At 67.3% G+C, this 14,952-nt stretch overlaps 2 protein-coding genes across 6 annotated transcripts in view; one reads left to right on the top strand and one right to left on the bottom strand.

Annotated features, from left to right (window-relative positions):
* The window catches only part of LIMS2 (LIM zinc finger domain containing 2), a 35,344-nt gene extending 30,544 nt beyond the window's left edge, over nucleotides 1-4,800 (top strand). For 3 of the 4 annotated variants that reach the window (XM_060016980.1, XM_060016981.1, XM_060016979.1), the window contains exons 5-11: nucleotides 529-678; nucleotides 1,305-1,455; nucleotides 1,623-1,823; nucleotides 2,341-2,433; nucleotides 3,023-3,071; nucleotides 3,237-3,312; nucleotides 3,957-4,800. In XM_060016980.1, coding sequence (XP_059872963.1) covers nucleotides 529-678; nucleotides 1,305-1,455; nucleotides 1,623-1,823; nucleotides 2,341-2,433; nucleotides 3,023-3,071; nucleotides 3,237-3,312; nucleotides 3,957-4,104 — 868 coding nt within the window. In that variant the 3' untranslated portion in view covers nucleotides 4,105-4,800. The remainder of the gene's footprint in view (nucleotides 1-528; nucleotides 679-1,304; nucleotides 1,456-1,622; nucleotides 1,824-2,340; nucleotides 2,434-3,022; nucleotides 3,072-3,236; nucleotides 3,313-3,956) is intronic. The other variant, XM_060016982.1, reaches the window with a different exon arrangement.
* An 800-nt stretch (nucleotides 4,801-5,600) lies between these two features.
* Nucleotides 5,601-14,952, bottom strand: part of MYO7B (myosin VIIB) — a 71,974-nt gene continuing 62,622 nt past the window's right edge. For both annotated transcript variants that reach the window (XM_060015739.1, XM_060015740.1), the window contains 15 exons: nucleotides 14,502-14,680; nucleotides 13,344-13,525; nucleotides 12,393-12,523; nucleotides 11,918-12,075; nucleotides 11,606-11,759; nucleotides 10,933-11,088; nucleotides 9,968-10,073; nucleotides 9,070-9,183; nucleotides 8,761-8,848; nucleotides 7,759-7,865; nucleotides 7,080-7,265; nucleotides 6,737-6,853; nucleotides 6,436-6,519; nucleotides 6,132-6,251; nucleotides 5,601-5,720 (listed from right to left, as the gene is read on the bottom strand). In XM_060015739.1, coding sequence (XP_059871722.1) covers nucleotides 5,619-5,720; nucleotides 6,132-6,251; nucleotides 6,436-6,519; nucleotides 6,737-6,853; nucleotides 7,080-7,265; nucleotides 7,759-7,865; nucleotides 8,761-8,848; nucleotides 9,070-9,183; nucleotides 9,968-10,073; nucleotides 10,933-11,088; nucleotides 11,606-11,759; nucleotides 11,918-12,075; nucleotides 12,393-12,523; nucleotides 13,344-13,525; nucleotides 14,502-14,680 — 1,984 coding nt within the window. In that variant the 3' untranslated portion in view covers nucleotides 5,601-5,618. The remainder of the gene's footprint in view (nucleotides 5,721-6,131; nucleotides 6,252-6,435; nucleotides 6,520-6,736; nucleotides 6,854-7,079; nucleotides 7,266-7,758; nucleotides 7,866-8,760; nucleotides 8,849-9,069; nucleotides 9,184-9,967; nucleotides 10,074-10,932; nucleotides 11,089-11,605; nucleotides 11,760-11,917; nucleotides 12,076-12,392; nucleotides 12,524-13,343; nucleotides 13,526-14,501; nucleotides 14,681-14,952) is intronic.

Below are 14,952 nucleotides of genomic sequence, written 5' to 3'. Positions count from 1 at the left end.
AGAGAGAGCCTGTAGACGTCCGGGTTCCTCTTTGTCGGGCCGACCCCTGAGGAAGCAGGCGTGCAGGCCCAACGGGCCTGGCACTCCTTGGCCCCTGGGCTGGGCACGAAAGTCACTATACGGTCACTCGTGTGTGTTAAAAGACATTTGAAAAATAAAATGAAATTTTCAGCAAATGCCCATGAAGTGTCTGCTCTCGTCCACACACGATGTCCTAGGCTCAGAAAAAGCGTAAAGAAGAAAAACACCACATTTGCCGTACTGTCCAAACACGGCATGCTGCTGTGTTTCCTCCTGGTCTTTGCCCCGTGCAGAGGCTCCTTTTAGAGGGTGCACCCGTGGCCTTCCCGGCCACAGGACTGTTAGCTTGCTTTTCTGGACCACCGAGCTGAGCCCCCCGAGGCTTCCCAGCAGGCGTTCGTTCAAGCTGCGGGCGGGGGCCGGGGGGCGTCTTCTCCAGGGAGGTGGCCCAGGGTGCCCGGGCAGGAAGAGTGGCTCTGCCCCTGACCCCCACCTCACTCCTCACAGGCACCTGTGCCGACCCTGCCACAACCGTGAGAAGGCCAAGGGCCTGGGCAAGTACGTCTGTCAGCGCTGCCACCTGGTCATCGACGAGCAGCCCCTCATGTTCAGGAACGACGCCTACCACCCAGACCACTTCAGCTGCACCCACTGTGGGTAGGTGCACAGCCGGGCCCGGCTGGCCGGGAAAGGGGAGAGCCGGGTGGAGGTGGGCCGGCCGCCCCGGGGCAGTGATGGGGCGGGAGGGGAACACCAGCGGGGCAGAGAGGGGCGTCCGGAGAGTGGGGTGCAGGGGCAGGTAGAATGGGTCCGGGAGGGACTCGTGGGTGAGGGAGGGCTGCCCCCCACCCCCGCCGCCGGTGAAGCCGAGAGGAGGGAATCCCAGGTGCGGAGGGTGAGCGTGAGGTGGAGCGGATGAGGGAGGAAGGAGAGGCCACGGAGCCATGCCCTCGTGCTGGTCCCAGACGCCCAGTCTGGTCTGGAGGGCGGGGGCCCAGGGAACAGATCTGTGCCGGACACAGGCCGCCTTCTGCAAGGGCCGGGCGGGAATCCTGTGCCCTGGGGCCCGTCTGGGGCACAGGAAGTCTCCAAAGAGAGCAGAGATGAAAGCCACGCCTGCTCCGGGCGGGTGCTCTGCTGGGACCGAGCTGGTGGGGGGTGGAGGTGGCGGTGTGTCTCAGGAAGCTGCTTCCCTGGCGCTGGAGGGGCTGGGGTGACCCTCCCAGCACGACAGGCCACGGAAGGGCAGGGCGGTCACCTGGGGGCTTCACGCTGTCTTCCAGGAAGGAGCTGACTGCAGAGGCCCGCGAGCTGAAGGGCGAGCTCTACTGCCTGCCCTGCCACGACAAGATGGGTGTCCCCATCTGCGGGGCCTGCCGCCGGCCCATCGAGGGCCGTGTGGTCAACGCGCTGGGCAAGCAGTGGCACGTGGAGGTGAGCGAGGCCAGCCCGGACAGCAGGTGGGCGCCCCGGCTCCCGTCCCCAGCCAGCCTGGCCCCGAAGCCCCTCCACACGCCCTCCAGCCCCCAGGCCATGTGGCCGGCTCCCAGCGGGGACCTTCCTCGTAGGTGCTATCCCTTCTCACCCCTGGTCTGGGACAGGTCTGTGCACGGGACCCGGCAGACTTGAGCCCACAGGCCCTGGCTGGGCAGGCACACCCCCTCCCTCCCTCCCCATCCTGGCCTTCTAGAGGATTCCAAAGTCATGAGAACACCTTGGGGACACTGGCCCGGGGTGCCCTGTGGGATTGCGGTTGGCGGAAGCGGCTGCGTGTCCGGCCCACCTGCAGGCGAGGTGCTCAGGTGTGTCCGACTGGCTGTCCGGGAACACTCACCCCTGCGCCGGGGGCTCTGATGGCCGTAGGGACACCACCTGGCAGGGAGGCGTGCAAGCCTGTGACCGGGCCAGCTCTGTGTCCCACAGTCTCTGCCCTGGGCGGCCTCTTGGCGAGGGTCCTGGCACAGCCCCCGGCCCCCCGGGGGAGGGTGAATCCTCACACGCCACGGCCTCCACGGGCGGAAGGTGTGCCCGGTGACTCTGGGCCTGTAGAGGTGTGCACCAGAGGCAGGCGGTGCAACCCGCCACGGCCCGGGCACCTCGCCGGCCCCGACACGGGGGCCGAGGGTGCCCCGTGGGCCCGGGGAGGATGCAGCGCCACCGGGCATCAGGGAAGGAGTGGGGTCTGCTGGCCAGGAGCAGTCCGTGGAGGTGTCAGCCCAGCGAGGCCCCCCACCCACCAGCCTCTGCTTCCTGGCTGTGTGCTGGGAGGTCGCTCCAGGCCTGACGCTGCCCTCCCTGCACCCCCACCCCCCACCCCAGCACTTTGTCTGTGCCAAGTGTGAGAAGCCGTTCCTGGGGCACCGGCACTATGAGAAGAAGGGCCTGGCCTACTGTGAGACCCACTACAACCAGGTAGGGCCCGGGACAGGGGAGGCAGGAGCTGCGGGGAGCCGGCAGGGCGCGGGCTGGGAAGGCGGCTGTGTGCATGGCAGGAGAGGACACGGGGCGGCCCCCGGGGCCCCGCCGTGGGTGCTGAGGCCAGGCTTGTGAGCTCAGGGTCTCGGGACCGGGGCAGCCCTCTGGGCCTCAGCGTCCCCATTTGAGAAACGTGCCTTGTGGCCCAGGCCTGCCCCGGGCACTGAATGAGATGGCAGTGTTAAGTCCTGGGCTCTTGGGGTGACATATACTACCATCTCCTCCCCCCTGCCAGGCTTGGCGAAGCTGCCCAGCCTTTCTGGCACAGAGGACAGGGTTACTGCCTTGCCCACACTTCTCAGGACACGGGCGGGAGCAGAGGGGCCTTAGGGGGAGCAATGCCTCCACCTGCTGTCTTTCCCAGAGGGGAGTTCTGATGGGCCCTCGGGCCTGAGGCTGTGCCCTGGCAGGAGGCCCAGGTGGCTGCTGAGAGCTGCCCTTCGGGGGGCGGGTGGGGACCACACTCCTGGCTCTGAGCTTGGGGCATGAATGCCTGCAGCATGTTTAACACCCGCTCTGTCCACAGCTCTTTGGGGACGTCTGCTACACCTGCAGCCACGTGATCGAGGGCGATGGTAAGGCCCCTGTCCCTGTGCCCCCTTCCTGCCCCAGGCCCCGTTCCCCCGCACTCTCTGGGCTGTGGGTCCTGCAGCTGCGTGCCCAGCTGGCCCTCCGTGTGCACAGCTGGGCCTCTGGCTGGCCTGGGGGGCGGCCGCTAAGCCCCCATCTGCCCCTCACAGTGGTGTCGGCCCTCAACAAGGCCTGGTGTGTGCACTGCTTCTCCTGTTCTACCTGCAACAGCCGGCTCACCCTGAAGTAAGTCGTGCTGGCTTCCAGGGGTCGGGGGCCGAGGAGGGCAGAGACCTGCAGGGCGTCCCCCCCCACCCCGGAGCCCGTCAGGGGCTCACGTTGGAGTCGGCTTGCCACGGGCTCTAGCCTTCGTCCGACCCTCCCTGAACGACCACTGTTATCAGGCCCTGGGGGTGCAGTGGGAGCAGGGGCAGCCCCAGCCCCGAGAAGGCAGGTCCAGGGGCCCCCCCGGGGCATGGTGGGAGGAAGAGTCACACTAGCCTCCGCACTCGGAAGGGCGCCGGCCTCTGGGGAGGGAAGGACACTCCGGCTCAGGGAGCAGGAAACACGCTCAGAGCCAAAGGAGCCAGACCTCACCTAGGAGGCTGAGAGGGGAAGGACAGCTGGAGCAGTGAGGTGAGGTGAGGTGCGGCCCGGCGTCTGAGGACAAGAGGGAAGGTTCTGGAGTTTCAGCATTCCAGAGAAGTCTCTAGGCAGAAAGGGAGGCTTGGAGGCCCGTCTCCTCATCTCCCATGGCGTCCGGCCAGAAGGTGCCCCCCGGACCTGGCCGGCTGGGGGGGGGGGACAGGCTGGGGTAGGGGAGGTGGTGGGCTCTGGCCTGGGGGTCCGAGGAGACCCCGGCTCTCCTGGCCGCTGCCCCTCCTCTGCAGGAACAAGTTTGTGGAGTTCGACATGAAGCCCGTGTGTAAGAGGTGCTACGAGAAGTTCCCGCTGGAGCTGAAGAAGCGGCTGAAGAAGCTGTCGGAGCTGGCAGCCCGCAGGGCGCAGCCCAAGTCCGCGGGCCTCCAGCCCGCCTGAGAGGCCCGCCCGCCGCCCGCATCGTCCTCCTGCTCCCCCTGCTTCGCCGCCCCCCCCCGCTGCCCGAACCTGCGGCTTCTCCCTGCCGTCTCTCCACTCAGCATCCCCCCCAAGGCGTCCTGTCCCTCCCCTCCCTCCTTCCACGAGGCCAGAGGCCACGGGGCAGGGGCCTGGGCGTGGCAAGCCTGTGACACATCCTCGTCCACAGCTTCGGCCCGAGGTCTTCCAGGGACAGAAGCAAGTAGGGCCAGGGTCACCTGGGCCGGCCTGTCCTGACCTGTCCCATCCCCGCAGAAGGCCTCGTGGCTCGCATTCTGTGGCAGCTTGGCCAGCCTCCGCCCCCCGTGGCACAGGTGCAGTCCACGGCCAGGCGGCCGCCCGGACCCCAGGGCCATGTGGGTGGGCGCCCCCGGGGAGCCACCCTGCAGTCCCCCGACCACGCACGTGCTCAGCCAAGCAGGAGCCTCGTGCCCAGGCCAGGCCGGCGAGTCCCGCTTCTTCAGCCCACGCAGCAGCGGGAGGGCCCCCGCTTGCCCCGCCGCCAGGGCACCCGCTGACTCCCCGGTGCAGCCTGGGGCCAGGAGGTGGTGGGCTCTGGTGGGCGGCTCATTCCTGCCCTCCGGGGAGGACAGCGTGGGACCCTGGTGTTGGGACTCACACTTGCACAACGAATGAAGGCTTTTCTACACGACCCCAGCGCTTGCGTGGTTTGTGACATTGCAGCGGATATGCCGCCGCAGGGTTAGGGAGACAGACGCCAGACCAGACAGGCATCCCAGGGCCAGGCTGCCGACAGAAACCCTCAGTCCTTGAAGCCTGGCCCGGTGGGTGGAGTCGGAGGACAGGCTCCGACAGGGCTGGCGGGGGCCGTGGGCGCCCAGCCCAGGCTCCGAGGCCCCGCGTGCAGCTCCGCCCTCGGGGCAGCGAAGCCAGCAGCCACCTCCAGCAGACCCTCCTGGCGGCAGCCCGTGTCCGGTGCCGGGCGGGGGAAGGAGGAAAGGTGTGCAGAGGGGCCGGTAGAAAGCGTCTCTGCAGTCTGAGGCGGAGGAAGGGAAGGGGTGGGGGTGGAAGGAAAGGGAGGAGGGAGACACGAAGGAAGTCACACCATGAGGACGGAGCTGTCCTTTGCTGGGCCTGGACGGGCCGCAGTGCTTTTTGCTTTCTCTGGAAGGAAGCCTTTGCTGGACCTGCTGCCCACCCGAGCCCCAACCCGACCCTCGTCTCTCGCTGACACACTCCCCACTGTTCTGCAGAACTTTTATTGAACATTCCTGGGGGGGAGTCCTCCCCGCCATCCGTCCGTCGGCCTGGAGGCCTGCCAGTCCCGGCCCTGCCCTTTGGCCCTCAGAGTCAGCACCCGGTGGGGGGGGCCCTGGGGTGCCACAGGGTGGTGGTGCTGGGGGTTCTGGGGAGAGGGTGACTTGAAAGGCTGCCACCAGAGGGCAGGTCCTCGGGAAGTACCGCCAGGACCCTCCGATTGCAGAGGGAGGCTGAATGGGCACGAGGCCCCACTGCTAGGGACTGGCCGGGACTGAGGTCCGGGGCTCCCGCTGCTTGTTCACGGTGCTCAGCAGCTGCTGCACGTACGAGGTCAGCAGGTCGTCCATCTTGTAGCCCTGGACGGGGGGAAGGGTGGGGTCGGAGTCTGAGGGGTACAGCTAAGCGGGGCTTGGGCCAGAGCTTGCGGGGCCCAACCTCTGCCTCAGTGACACACCGGGCAGGGCGTGAAGAGAGAAACAGGGCTCCTGCGGCTGGGCCCCGAGTCCCCTTCCCTCCCTGGGACCACAGGCCCCCCTGCCAGGCCTTGTTGCCCCCCTGGGTGACACGCCCAGCCCTTCCTGAGCTGCACCTCCTTCCTCCGCTGGCCCAGCCTGGCCTGCCCACCCCAGGCATGGGGGCCACGTCCTCCCAGGGAGCAACTCGCCTGGTGGCCAGGGGGTTGGGTCAGGGTCGGGGAAACCCAGTGTCCGGAGCCTCTGGGTCCCTCGTGTCTGGGCTGGGAGAAGGCCCCCGGGCCTCGGGCTCACCAGAGAGGTCTCACACAGCAGGCGGCTGCCCCGGCCCAGGCTCCCCAGCACCATGTGGAAGTAAGTACTGCCGCTGCTCCAGCTGGCAATCTTGGTGAAGGGGTAGGTGGTGAGCAGGTCCTGGGGGCACAGTGGGCGGTGGGTAGAAGCCAATCAAAGCCCAGACGGCCCAGGGGCCCTGAGTCTGAGCTGCTGCCCGGGGTCCTCCAGAGCCCATGGGGCCATGTGTGGGAGCCCAGGAGGGCAGCCCCAGCTGCGCAGGGGCCCAAGGACCCTGGCGCAGTCCCCGGGGTCCTGCCACTACCTTGGTCTTGGGGTGGATGAGCAGAACCCCGTGCCGGTTGATGGCGATGAGGATGATGTCCGGGTAGGAGGGCTCCGAGGTTTGCTGGGGAGGGAGGGGGGTCACAGTGATCACAGCCCAGCCTGGGAGGCCAGGCGGCCCCTCCCCGAGACGCACGCACGCATACATGTGCACACTTGCTCCCCCAGACCTGGCCGCTGGCCCTGCCCGTGGCGTGATTTGGGGAGAAGCTCAGGCTGCTGGGGCCAGAGCCGGGCGGGGCCTGCGTGGCCAGGATGGCCGGGCTTGGGGCGCGGCCTACCTTCACCTCGAAGAAGGCAGACCCGAAGGTGGGCCACCGGCAGATCCACTTCAGGAAGGCCACCTTGGTCTCCTCCACTGTCATGTCCCTGTGCTTGTCACAGGCCAGGAGGATGCGCTGGGGGAAGCAAGGGCTAGTGAGGGCCTGAGTGGAGGTCACTGCCCGACCGGGCTGCCACACAAGGCCCCGAGGTCCTGGCCCAGAGCGGCAGCTACTGCCTGAGGCCGTGGACAGCGCGGGGAAGGTGCTACAGCGGACCCAGGCCACCCCCCACGGTGGCACCTGGGCGGGGTCCCTGTGGGGACAGCAGCCGAGGGGCCCCTCCCCAGCCCCTGCCAAAGACCTTCTTCCATTCCTCTGAGGACATCAGACGTGTGAGGTTCTCAGGCACGAGTTCTCTCAGGACCTTGGGCATGCTAGCTAACTGGGACCGGTCATTGCCAAACTGGGCCTTGTAGATGAGGCCTGCCAGGTGGACGGCATCCTCCTGTGAGCACTTGTGGAACCCACGCAGGTACTTGGGCAGCTCCTGGGTGAAGGACAAACTGGACTTCAGGCTGCAGCCACGCCCGGCTTCATGCTCATGTAGTAGCCCGCCCCCATCCAGGAAACCGAGGCTGCAAAAAGCTAAGGTCATCAGGGTAAGGTGTCCAGCAGAGGGAAGGCCACTGAATGGAGGCAGGGCTCCCTGCTGTCTTGCCGTGGAGGCCGAGGCCTGCTCTACCCCTTCAGGGCAAGGGCCAGTGCTCCACGGGCTGCAGGACCCTCTGCGCACCTCCCCGCCCCGGCAGGCAGGCAGGCAGGCATGCTGCAGGTGATGGTGCGGCCGCTGTCTCCAGATGCCGCTGTCCTTCTCCTCCTGGCTCCAGAACCCTCAGGGGCGCGGCGAGCCCACAGTGAGGCCCTGGGCGGGAGCTGGGTGCCCAGGGGCGAGGCGGCTGAGCTCCACTCTCAGGGCAGGTGTGGGCTGGAGCGAGGGTGGCCCCAGGAGGGGTGCCCACCAGGAGGGGCGGCCCGGGTACCTGATGGTAATGGAGTATGGTGTCTGCCTTCACATCTCTCCCTGGGGCCACGCTGAGCCACAGTTTCCGCATGAAGTACACCTGGTAGGAGAGCGTCACAGCAGCCCCTGGATAGAGGCGGCAGTGAGCACCAAGCCAGGCCCGGGGCGCTGCCCGCCACCCCCGCACCCTGCCCCTTGGCCCCTCGCATCGCCGCTGTTTGTTACTGCGGCCTCCCCAGCTGGACAGCCTCCATGCCTCTTCCTCCCTGGGCCCCAGCTCTTCCTCATCCCTCAAGATGAGTGTGGAAGCCCCCTCTTCCAGCAGCATTCGCGGATCTCCCCGTGGGGTCAGGCCCCGTTCCGCCCTCTCTGCCCCCATGCACCCTCCATCACCCCGCAGTCCCGCCATGTGTTCTAGGCCTGCCGCATGCCCGGCCCCTGCCGGAGTTGGGAGAGCTCCAGGGGCAGGGCCTGACCGCCTGGCCCCAGGCCTGGCCTACCCATGACCCAGGGAACATGAAGGGGAATGAGAATAAATGAATAAATGAATGGGCATAGCCATGCAGGAGTGGCCCGGGGAGCCGCCTGACCCTGGCCCAGGAGTCAGACAAGCCCTGCCCCGCCTCACATCCCTGCAACGCCCCTTCCCCGCCCCACCTCTCCTTCCCGGCCTCCCGGCCCCTCCCCTTCCCGGCCCCTCCCCTCCTTCCCGGCCCCACCCCTCCTTCCCGGCCCCACCCCTCCTTCCCGGCCCCTCCCCTCCTTCCCGGCCCCACCCCTCCTTCCCCGCCCCTCCGCTCCTTCCCGGCCCCGCCCCTCCCCTCCTTCCCCGCCCCTCCCTTCTTTCCCCGTCCCACTCCTCCTTCCCGTCCCCACCCCTCCTTGCCTGCCCCACACCTCCTTCCCCGCCCCTCCCCTCTTTGCCGGCCCCGCCGCTCCCCTCCTTCCCCGCCCCACCCCTACCTCCCGGCCCCTCCCCTCCTTCCTGGCCCCAGCCTGCCCCACAGAGCCCTCCCCTCACCTTCCTTCTGGGGCTTGTTCTTCTTCACCCAGTCGGCCACCTGCCTCAAGGAGTCAAAGAAGAAGTCTCCCTCCTTCTGGCTGATGACCTGGGCCGGGTGGAGAGGAGGGCACAGGGAGGCATGCAGGTGTGCGGCATCCAGGGACCCATCTCTGGCCTGGGAGGCTAGGTGCCGCACTGGGGCTCCGACCCCTCCTGCCTACGTCCCTTCACCCTGTGTGCCGCGGGGGGCCTGGCCCAGCGCACGTGGGAGACCTCCGCCCGCCCGCCCGCCCTCCCTCCAGGCCCCTGGCCTGCTGGGCCGCGCACCTTGTCCGCGATCTTGATGAAGAGGCTGCAGCCCTCCCAGGAGGCGAGCTGTAGCCGGGCGGCGATGCTGTCGCACACCTCCCGCACCCGGGTGTTGGTGCCCACCTGCACCATCTGGGCAGAGAGGGGGCAGGGGAACGTCTCAGGACGCGGCTCGGGCCGGGGTGACCCTCAACAGCCTGCTGACTGGGGCTGGGGTCGCGCCTGCCCTGTCCTGAGAAGGGCAAGACTCCCCCTCTGGAAACCTGGCCGGATGTATGCGCTGTTGGGTCACAGGGCGCGCTGTCTTGGGGTCCCAAGAGTCCCAGCCTTTTGAACTTGCTCTGAGAGCCTGCAGCCATACTGCGGGAACTTCGTCAAGGCCACAGTCCGCTTGGGGAGGGCTGTGAGGGCGCCCTCGCTCCACTGCTGCCCCTTGGCCGAGGGTCTCCCGCCTCCCACCTGTCCCCTCCGCCGTCCCCAGAGGCCGACTGGGGTCTGTCCGCAGGCACCCCATGGCGGCCCTTGCTCACCATGTCCCGGGGCTGGGTCGGAAGCCTGAGGGGCCCCCAGCCCTGTGGCCTCTTCTCCCTTGTGCCCAGCCTGGAATGCCCCCCACACCTTTGGGACGTCCAGACTCCCGACTGCACTCCAGCCTCCGCGGGGCCCATCCCTCCCCTGTGTGGCCCGGAGCACCTGAGGGCGCCCAGCACTCAGTTCATGCTCATGGGGACTGGGGTGGGGCGAAGCGGTAGTTTCGGGGGAGACGGGGCAGGGCTAGGAGAGCGCTGAAGGGGAGACCATCCACTCTATATTGGAAACAGCCGTGTCGGGCGGTGTCTCCCGGTTCTCCTCGGGTGACCCCCGTGGGGAGGGACCTTGCTCCAGCTGCGGGTCCCCGGGGGGCGCAGGGCCTCACCTCGCTCGTGTTGTTGGGCAAGCAGATCTTGTGGCACATGCGGGAGACGTTCTGCTCCATGGCCTCCACCTCCACCTGGTGCGGGGGCTGCTTCCGGGGCCCCGTCCTGGAGCAGACAGTGCACGTGCTGCACATGCCACCCGACACCCTCACCTGGGCCCAGCCTCTAAGCTAAGCTCTGTGCCAGGTACAAAACAGAAGCCAACCCCGAGACCACCGCCGTTCTGGGGGGCTGCCCTGCCTGCGGTGCTGGGCACATGGCCTAGAGGAGGCAGCAGTGGCCAGCCTGGCCTCACTCCCAGGTGCCCCGAGGTTCTGAGGACACACATGGGGAAGGGACCCAGGCTGGCCAGGGGTCCTGGGCCCGGCACCAGTAGGCAGGGTGAGTCATGTTCTCATTCCCACACAGCTGGGCAGGGGGTTGGGGATGGGGACACCCACCTTCCCCACTGCGACCCAGGCTGCCACTCACTGTCACGTCTGCTCACCAGGTCACCCCACCCTCTTGCATAGACACAGGAGACCAAGCCAGGGCTGGAGGGCAGGCAGAGCCAGGGAAGAACTGCAGGATGGGCTGGCAGGGATGGGTCTGAGCTCAACTACTGTGGGCTGGGCTAGGGGGACACACAGGTGGCTGGGGACATCAAGGTCCTCCTCTGGCCTCAGGGTAGTTCCTTCTCTGCCCTGGACAGGCAGCCACAGGGGCAGGAGGAGCTCATGGCCAGAAACCTCCACTGACCAGCCTGGCCACCCTGCAACCCTCTGGGGCCTCACTCTCCATCTTCCTCCCCGGCTGCTGGGACCTGGTCCCGCCTCCACAAACTGACACCAGCTTCTAGAAAGGAAGCCGAGTCTGGCTCCACTGGCGGGTGTCCGCACTGGACCATGAGCTCCTGGAGGACCTGCGGGGCCCCCCGGCATCCCCAAGCCGACATTCCCGGGGGCCTCGGAGCTGTCAGGCTCACCTCAGGACCCTCTGGATGCGGCGGCTGCAGTCGGGGGCCAGCACCTTCCTTCTCCGTGTGTCTATGAATTTCTGGGCGTGGGGCAGCAGCGCCTTGCCAGGCGGGAAGAGGCCGGTGCAGAGCCACAGCAGCTGCCAGCCCCGCTCCTCGCTGTGCCTGCAGATGGAAGTGCCGGTCAGCCCGGGAGGGCCCCCTCCCGGAAGCCGGGGCCAGCCAGGCACCTCGGGGAGATGGGGCTTTGTAGGATTTATGCTATGAGCTGAGGCCTGCCTGAGGCCCTGGGCAAGGCAGCCGCTGCCCTGCTGCCAATGCCACCGGCTTCCCTGCCCACGAGAAGGGGAGGGGATGCTATCGTGCCCATTTTGTGGAGTAGGGCGCTGAGGTTTAGAGAGGCTAGGGCCTGCCCAGGAGACAAAGGAGAGAGGGGGAGAGGCAGGGCCCAGGGCAGGTCTGCCTCCCCCACCCCCACCCCCGGCTCTGGCCAGCCCAGGAAGTCAGGGACACACCGGGTCCCAACCTTCCCACCGTTACTGCGAGGGTCGCCCTTATGAGGGGCCGCCTCCCCCTCTGAACAGTGGACACAGCCTCGGGGGCTGGGGCGAGGCCTGAGGGGGCCCTGGGCATGGCAACCCGCGCGTGCGGTGCCCTCTGCCCCTCCCTGGTCCCCGCAGACCTGTTGGTGTTGTGCGTCAGCTGCTTCAGGATCTGGCAGTAAACCTCGTCCTGCAGGGCCGCCTCCTGCAGGGCCGCCGAGAAGATCTGGTCGGTGAGCTCCAGGGAGGTCCAGGCCTTCCGAGAGGGGTAGTCGCCCATGTACCTGAGGACGGGTGCAGCCGTCAAGGAGAATGCGCCGGCGGGGCTGCCTGTCACCGCTGACCCCCGAGCCTAGGCCCGCGCGGACCCCGGGGCAGCGCTGTGCCCTGGGAGATCCGGCCCCCTGGCGGGCGGGCTGCGGGGCTGGGGCAGGCTGGCCGGGAAAGGATATCAATGAAGATCCGACAGGCGACATCCCGCAGCTCGGCGTCGGCGTGGACGCGCCGGAGCAGAGGCTGCCGCAGCGGCTCGGCTGAGTGGGCCCACAGGCGGCCCCGGGGCCGGGCCAGGGGCAGCACGGCTCTGCTGACCGTCTCCTTCTCCGGGACCCTGTCAGGGATCGAGGCGGGGGTGAGGGCCCTCCTCACGCCTCCTCTGCCCGTGCCCCTCTCTGTCCCCTCCCCACCATGAGCCCCACGCACAAAGTGGCAAGAGAGCCCCGGGCTCCGGTGCAGGTCTCCACGGGGATGCCCTCTGTGCCCACAGCTCTCAGCTCAGAAACGGGGTGGTGGGGGGAGGGTCAGAGGGTCCCCTCCCTGCCCAGAGAGGCCAGGCGGGCAGCGCACCTGCTTTCATGGCCTCCAGCCCCCGGGGAGCGGAGAGCGAGGCTGCTTGGGGTGGGTTCTGGGGGTGGGCAGGGCAGTCACCTAAAAAACTCATAGGAGAATTCCTCCAAGGTGTGCAGCTTCTCCTCAGGCTGCTCCTCGGGGGCCGGCTCTGCGGGCCGCCCCTCCTGGGCTGCCAGCTTCCGCTTCTCTGGTGGCATGGCCAGCAAGCTCTGTGAGGGCACGGGTCTGTGGGTGTCCAGGAGCCCCTGCCCACTAGCTCCTCCTAGCCTAGTTGCCTCAGAGACTCGGGAGGGGCCGGACCACGGGGCTGGATAGGCCTGGGTCTACCCTTCTTGTGTCACCTGCTGTGTGACCCAGGATCAGTGACTCAGTGTCTCTGAGCCTGTTTCCCTTCCCTTAAGCGGGCTCTCAGGCCCACTGCTTCCGGCCTCAGCACAAGTGCCAGTCCCTCAGGGATGGCTTCCCAGACAGGGCAGACCCCCGCCCTAGGATCTGCTCCCATAACAACAGGTACTCCTCCTTGGTGGCACTCCGTTCGCTTGCCATCAAGTCGTCATTCGTCCCAGTGCTCCTTGAGGGCGGGGACACTACTGTGTTCAATCCTGTACTGCAGGCGAGGGGCACGCAGTTGGCGCTCAATACATGCACGCTGGAAGGCCTGTCTGTCCTGTCCCCCTGGGGGGCTGGTCTTGGGCGCCGGGGTGGGGTGGCCCCCCGGGTCAGGGTTTAAATGTGGCTGAGACGAGGACGGATGCATCCCCAGGACAGTCCCTGGTGGGAGGGGTGGAAGGAATGCCCACTGATTGAGCACCTACTAAATGCCGAGCGCTGCACCAGGCACTCACTGCACAAGCACTTCCTGCCTCTCCGTCACCCCAGAAGGACGATGGGGCCGGCAGAGCTGACGTGATTGCCCGGGATCCGTGAGGTGGGTCCCGGGCCCCTGAGCTAGGACCCCAGGCCGGGCATCTCGGCCACTTCCCCAGGTGCCCACGGGTACCCAGCTGAGGGCAGGGGAGCATGAGTTACCAGCAGCTCTGCCGAGGGCTTGGTGACCGTTGGGATGGTGTAGACGCAGGCCGTGGGCACCAGCCCCGTCTTCTTGGTCCTGTCATTCTGGGCCAGGGTCCAGTTCTCAGAGGTCAGCAGCCCCTGCTTCTCTGTCAGGATCAGCAAGTCCCCCTTCTTGAAGGGCAGGAGGGCGGCATCCTCTACAAATCCAGGTCACACGGACACACACACGGGGCAGAGAAGATGCCGTTTCCCAAGGGCTCAGCGGAGGCCACAGGCTGGGCTGGCACCCTGTGGGCCATCTCCTTTGACCGGTGGGGAAACGCAGATGCAGAGCAGTGGGCCCAAGGCCACCCTGACAGTGAGCTGGTGGTGGGATTCCCAGAGCTCTGGCCCTCAGGGGGCCTGGACAGGCACAGAGCCTGGGGTGGCAGGAGCTGGGGAGACCTGCTCAGACGCCTGACAAGGAGATGGCTCGCAAGCCGGGAGGCAGGTGGACCAAGGGAACAGAATACCAGCTGGCGGTCACCAAGCCTGCCCGGGAGCTGGGTGACCTCTCTGAGCCTGTTTCCTCAACTGTAAAATGAAGAAAGTCATCCCTCCCTCCTGGGGCTGTTGTGAGGATGGAATGGGCCCCAGGGGCAAAGCTTCCGCTGACGTTTCTTACTGCACTTAAGACCCTGTGCACAGCCCTCCCCTGCTACCTCCCTCCTGAAGCCTGATTTCCAGCCGTGCTCAGGGAAGCCGTGGCCGAGGACTCGACTGCCCGGGCTCACCCCGCCCCCAACCCCCCTCCTGAGCTGTGTGGCCCTGGACAAGTTGTGTCCCTTCTCTGAGCCTCCAGTCCTTGCCTGTAAAATGGGACAACAGGGCAGCTGTGGGGATGGTATGCAAGGCACGGGCGGGTGGCCCAGCTGTTCTCTGCAGGTGAGGGCGCTGGCCCTCCCCACGCTTCCAGCACGAGGACAGCCTTCAGCGCACTTCACTTTGGAGGGTTTGAGACCCCTCCTGGACTCTCCTCATCTTGCACGTGGGAAGGCCTTGCCTACCGCTGCCCCCCGAGGGCTTGGTGGCCTCTCTCCCTCTCTCTGCTCGAGTCCTTGTGCCCCGCCTGCCACGTCACCACCGGGACCTGGCACGAGCAAGCCACCCACCTTCACCGGGTCCCCTCCCCACCTGGCTGGGTATCTGTGGCCTTCCTGTCCTGCAGGGCCATGGCGAACACGGACCTCTCCTTCAAGCCCTCCAGAAACATGGCCACCAGCTCGGCGATGGCCACGCTGCTGGGGGACCTGAACTTGAACTCCTCTTCGTGCAGCGTCAAGAGCACCAGCCTCTGCCCACCCTGGGCCTCCCTGAGGGGGAAAGGGGGCAATGTGACCAGAGGTCTACTCCACCCTCCCCCTGGGTCAGCCCCTCGACAGCCTGGGCGGGGTGACCCGCCTGAGTTACAGATGAAGAAACCGAGCATCGAGTCCAGAGCCATGGCAGGGCCAGGGGCTGAGAGCAGGTCTGCCCCGGTCCCAGGCCCCGCTGTGTGTGTGGGCAGGTGGGCCAGAGCTTAGGCTCCCATGGGCTCCAAACGCAGTGGTGGTATTGAGCCCCAGTCTGTGGGGTCAGCTCCGGG

This window comes from Delphinus delphis, chromosome 7, assembly GCF_949987515.2.
Source record: "Delphinus delphis chromosome 7, mDelDel1.2, whole genome shotgun sequence".
Lineage (NCBI taxonomy): Eukaryota > Metazoa > Chordata > Mammalia > Artiodactyla > Delphinidae > Delphinus > Delphinus delphis.
The sequence above is the reverse complement of the archived record's forward strand: the minus strand, read 5'-3'. Positions and strand labels throughout refer to the sequence as shown.